This window comes from Branchiostoma belcheri, unplaced genomic scaffold (assembly GCF_001625305.1).
Source record: "Branchiostoma belcheri isolate BF01 breed outbred unplaced genomic scaffold, Haploidv18h27 scaffold154, whole genome shotgun sequence".
In the NCBI taxonomy this organism is placed as follows: domain Eukaryota; kingdom Metazoa; phylum Chordata; class Leptocardii; order Amphioxiformes; family Branchiostomatidae; genus Branchiostoma; species Branchiostoma belcheri.
In genome coordinates this window covers 414068-419457 of record NW_017802980.1, presented here as the reverse complement: position 1 = coordinate 419457, position 5390 = coordinate 414068, and the positions used below count along the sequence as shown (strand labels likewise).

General features: G+C 40.2%; 2 protein-coding genes across 6 annotated transcripts in view; one reads left to right on the top strand and one right to left on the bottom strand.

Annotated features, from left to right (window-relative positions):
* The window catches only part of LOC109465611 (dipeptidyl aminopeptidase-like protein 6), a 198996-nt gene extending 195123 nt beyond the window's left edge, over nucleotides 1-3873 (bottom strand). Inside the window, exons 1-2 of the mRNA XM_019762963.1 lie at nucleotides 3705-3873; nucleotides 2185-2217 (exon numbers count right to left, since the gene is read on the bottom strand). Of these exons, the coding sequence (XP_019618522.1) occupies nucleotides 2185-2217; nucleotides 3705-3764 (93 nt within the window). The 5' untranslated portion in view covers nucleotides 3765-3873. The remainder of the gene's footprint in view (nucleotides 1-2184; nucleotides 2218-3704) is intronic.
* LOC109465613 (bax inhibitor 1-like) overlaps nucleotides 1007-5390 on the top strand; it is a 79243-nt gene continuing 74859 nt past the window's right edge. For 2 of the 5 annotated variants that reach the window (XM_019762973.1, XM_019762972.1), the window contains exon 1: nucleotides 1012-1135. In XM_019762973.1, coding sequence (XP_019618532.1) covers nucleotides 1074-1135 — 62 coding nt within the window. In that variant the 5' untranslated portion in view covers nucleotides 1012-1073. Of the gene's footprint in view, nucleotides 1136-5390 lie in introns of all 5 variants that reach the window. The other 3 variants (XM_019762975.1, XM_019762976.1, XM_019762974.1) reach the window with 3 other exon arrangements.

Sequence of the window (5390 nt, the reverse complement as noted above, 5' to 3'; positions counted from 1 at the left end):
TAAAACTTGGACAATTTTCCCCTGCTTGAAAAGAAGTCAAATCCCACATATGTTAAGCTATGGTCACAACCCACCGTACATGCTTGTCGTCCGTACGTTTTTTGGGAGGCTACGTCTGCTACGTTTTTTCTGAAAACGTGGGGAAGGAGTGGAATCGACGCACGTCACTCGCACGGTTTCGCAAGGTGTAAGAGTGTGGTCTGCACGCCACGTCTGGCTGTGAGCGGTTGCGTGCATCGTACGTTGCGCAAGTGGTAAGTGAGTTGTACGTGCTTACAACGTACGACCTCTGTGCGATTGTAACTTTACCGTAAGGAGGCCGTACTCACACGTGCTTCTTCGGCACGGCACGTACGGGGCACGCGCGTCGCTCGTACTCGCACGCACGGGTGGTGAATCCGCAGACCGCACGTAGAAAAAGTTTTACATGCACTTAAACTTCTACGGCGTGTCTGCGTGCTCCCAAATCCACAGGATTCCGTATGGAGGCGGTACTCACCACACACGGATGTCCTACGTTTGCCCACGTTTTTGCACGTAGACAGCACGCAGAAGCACATATGGTAGGTTGTGACCGTAGCTTAATCGAGGTGTGGCTCTCCCAAGGAGGTGACTCTGCTAAAAAACAGAGATACGAACCGAGAACCTTTAGGTTCAGACAATGCTGAATTTTGACCATCTACACTAAATTTCCCCCCCCCCCACGCTATAATTTTGACCCCCTACGCTAAATTTCCCCCGTTACACATACAGCATAGGGACATTGTGACTGTATTTCTTTGTTCAAGAATGCCAAATCAAATGTGAAAAATTACCAATCAAGGATACATTGTACATACCTTATGTTATAGAAATAACATTTTTTTCCGTTTGGGTATCCCTCAAATGGCCCCTTTTTTTACTCAAATTTTTAAAAGCTCCGCACCGCGGAAGGAGGGCCCATCAACAGGCGGCCAGTACCACTACGCTAAAATTACATCCTAGCTAGAACCCTGTTGAAGGACTTATTTTGCATCCCTTTTGTCCCGTCATCTTCCTGAAGGACTAAAGCTGTAAAGGGAAGTATCCTCACGATGGACGCCTTGTTGGGACAGAGGAAGATCAACCTCCGAGCCCTGACAGACTTCTCCCAACTGTGAGTACTAGTAGTCTTCTCAGAGTCTGTTAATGTTACTGCATACATGTATATTAAGGCCACACCAATTTAAGTTCTTGATTAACGGATTTTAATGGAGTGGGCGGGCGAAAATATAAAAAAATAAAAACAGGCCTAGGCATCCTATTATGGCCCAAAATGGTACGATAGGAGCCATGAAGTCAACACACCAGGTTTGTTCAAATTTAAACATTGAATTTTTAACTTTTAATGATACCATTGCACTGAAAGATGGAATAACTGTAACAACTAGGAAAGAAAAGGACTGTTTTCAACTGTTCAGGGCAAAATATGAGCATGTTGCAGTTGATTCTGAATTTTTATTTTTATTTGCAAATCAGAAAACAATGAAGCGGGCGAATCCGTTAACCAAGAAATTAAATTGGTGTGGCCTAATACAACAGTGTTGGAAATACTTTTTGAGCCAAGTTGCCCAGTGTGCAACAACGGGCAAAAACTAACGGGCATCACAATTTTATGTTGCCCCCCCCCCCCCCCCCCCGACTTTTTGTGGATTTAAGTATAGAAGCTCATTTTATCTATTTATTAGACCTCACTGGACAGTCAATATACACACCACCACAGAGAACAGCCCATTATCACAAGACACAAGAAGCGACACAGTACCATGACTGAACATAACAAACTACACACAACAGTTACTGTACATTCCGAAATATTCACTATATAAACAATAAAAACATCACAGGTGCTGGTGTTCCCATTGTGTTGCTACTATACATTGTTTCAGCAATTAAAGGTACCGCAAACTCTCAAATTTTCACCATTCTGCAAAATTTAGGTACCAGGATATAAGAACTTTAATTTGTTTCACAGTGTACATGTATGGTAACTACAGAAAAGTACCCACCTCAACTGTCTCATGTTGCATTTTGTAGACACAATGACAAAAGACCATGGTAAAATTGTCAACCACAGAAAACACAAACAATACCAAGTACTGTACGAGAATACACCATGTCACTGTGACAATGTACACCTATAGTTTTAGTTGTTTTTGTTCCTACCCTGACAAAGATCGCCTCTGTCCCCTCCGTGGCCTGTAATTAAGTGACAAATTTAAAACATATCAGAGAAACATACAGGGGCACCTGTGTTCTGACAGCTCTATGTTCCAATTAGTTCATACAATTGGGGTTGTCAGAGAATATTGACTTGTGGGAACTTAGATGTGTGACAGAACATAGATGTGTGACATAACATAGGGGTGTAACTGAAAACAGTTCTGTCACACCCCTATGACATGTTCTGTCATAGGGGTGTGACAGAACATAGGGGTGTGACAGAACATAGGGGTGTGACAGAACATAGGGTGTGACAGAACATAGTTGTGTGACAGAACATAGATGTGTGACAGAACATAGATGTGTGACAGAACATAGAGGTGTGACAGAACACGGGTGTGACAGAACATATGGGAGTGTGACAGAACATAGGGTGTGACAGAACATAGGGGTGTGACAGAACATAGGGGTGTGACAGAACATAGAGGTGTGACAGAACATAGAGGTGTGACAGAACATAGGGGTGTGACAGAACATAGGGTGTGACAGAACATAGATGTGTGACAGAACAGCGGTGTGACAGAACATAGATGTGTGACAAAACACGGGTGTGACAGAACATAGGGGTGTGACAGAACATAGATGTGTGGCATAACATAGGGTGAGACAGAACATAGGGGTGTGACAGAACATAGAGGTGTGACAGAACATAGGGGTGTGACAGAACATAGGGGTGTAACATAACATAGGGGTGTGACATAACATAGGGGTGTGACAGAACATAGAGGTGTGACAGAACATAGGGGTGTGACAGAACATAGGGGTGTGACAGAACATAGAGGTGTGACATTCTGAACATAAGGGCGTGACAGAACATAGGGGTGTGACAGAACATAGGGGTGTCTAGAAATATGCATTGTATTAGCATACTAGCAGGTTAAAAACAAATTGAGAAAAATGGTCATATATCATTCTTATTTTTGGAAATAAGAATATATCTGTTTCTAATCATTAATCTGCTGCCTTTTGAAATCAAACTGAAAAAGTGAATTCATGAAGTCTCGTCTTGATTTCTGCATTCTTGCATTGCCTTGTCATCATTAATTAGTTACAGTTTCACATCAACTGGATTTACAAGAATATTGCTTGAACCAGTTCTAAGTCTAGTCCTTAGACTTCAAATTTTTTTCATGACAAAACCATACTATACCTGTATTACTATTAACCATATATACTATACCTGTATTGCTACTAAGTAGTAGATTGTTTAGGCTGGTCAATTCTTGCGTGGAGAACACTTCTTGTTACCAAGGACATTATACACAGTGTATAATGTCCTTGTTGTTACTGATTTATCCACAGGGAAACTATGACACAGCAAATATGCATTTCCAATGTATTGTATTGTACTACTAACTGTTTCAACCATGGATGATAACACTGCATATAAACCTCATTCCCCCTTCTATCACATAATTAAGTCTCAGTGAAAGTTTGCTGATTTAAGTAACTATGGTACTTACTGAATGTCCCAAAGTCAGAGTGGTGTCGCCTACACTACTGGCAGCAGTGTTAGTTTGCATGTCGGTCTCAACAACTAACAATGATACAAAAAAATCCCACCAATTTTACTGGTAACTACCAGCAATCTGTTTTGGCTGACTGGAATTTTCCTCCTACCCATAATATACAAATTACTGGTTTTAGTTGTTTCCACAGGGATATGGTGAGCTTCACTGGTATGAGGTCATTTTGTATGGAATGAGTTCACTGAAGACTTAACTAAAGGCAATGTCAATTTAATCAATCGGTTCTCAAATCTGCCTGCTTAATTTTTGTTCTGATTTGGTTAAAACAAGGAATCAAATCCAAAGTGGTTGACATATTTTGGCTCCAACAGTTTTGAAAAATCTGCCTTCCTAGTTGTTACAGTTTTTCCACCTGATTATACCGGTAAGTTGTCTTCATGGCTGACCTACATGTATATTGTACTAGCATTTCAGGCTATCATACATGTTGAACATGTAGGATGCCTTGGTCTGTTTTATTTGCCCTGTCACTTGAAGTAACAAATTGAATTGTTGTGGCCTTGAGTAATGTTTTCATTGAAGGTCTTTGGAAATGGGCTGGCTGGTGGCGGCCGGGGATTCAGAATTATGAATAACAAAAGATATTATTGTTTGCTTGTTATTATTGTTAAAAGCCAGGGTATAAGACATGTAGGACTGGTTTGCATAAAGGTATTCATGAGTACATTTTCTGTGCTGTATGTATCATTATCCTTTTCAAGAACACATTTGTACTTCAAACACTCGTCTATTAAACCAGCAATGATAGTGACAATACAATAGTGAAATATATAGTTATTTGTATAGGGCTCGAAATACTTGGTTCATGTGCACCTTAGTGCACCCAAAACTGGAGCTGTGCACCCAATTTTTTTTCTGTGGGTGTGTTCTTTCTAATATACAATTAGGTTTTGTTTAATGTGGTGCACCCCAAAAACTTTTTTGTGCACCTAATTTTTTAGGTTAATTCATTCCCAACTAGAAAGGCCAACATTTGCTTCGGAGCAAATGTAGGAATTTCACTCCATACCCTTCCCCAAACAAAAATGAGAGATTCTAAATAAATCATACTGCAATTATACAAGGACAAGCTGTTTGAATCTCGACAGGTATTTACAAAACTGGCACTTGGCAATTATCTCCCTTTTTTTTTACAAAGATACAACGACACGCACTTTAAATCTCGACAGCTTTACTTTACACTTTAACGAGATTGTAACTACTACTAACGGAAGCAAAATTTTCACGGCCTGAGAAAAATGGACATGTTTACGGAAGTATATATTCACGGTGGTGACAGTTGCAGGAAAAAGAAAGTCCGGGAATTATTTCCTAACTGTAATGATAAGTTCACAATACAGAGGTGACAGTGAAAACCGTGAACATTGACCCCCGCTTGCGTTGCGGTACAGTGAAAAAAAATCGGGAATTACAGCAATCAATTTACTGAGTATGTTTGCTTAGTTTCCAGATGTTTTGTACTTGTAGTTTTTAAATGAACGAAAACCGATGCGCGCACAGATGTTACTTTTGTGACAACATCAAAGTGATTTTGGTTTGTATGTTGAAAAAATACAAAAGACTAACATTCGAAGTTATTGAAATTCTTGAGTAAGAACAATCAGTTTTGGAATGTTAAAA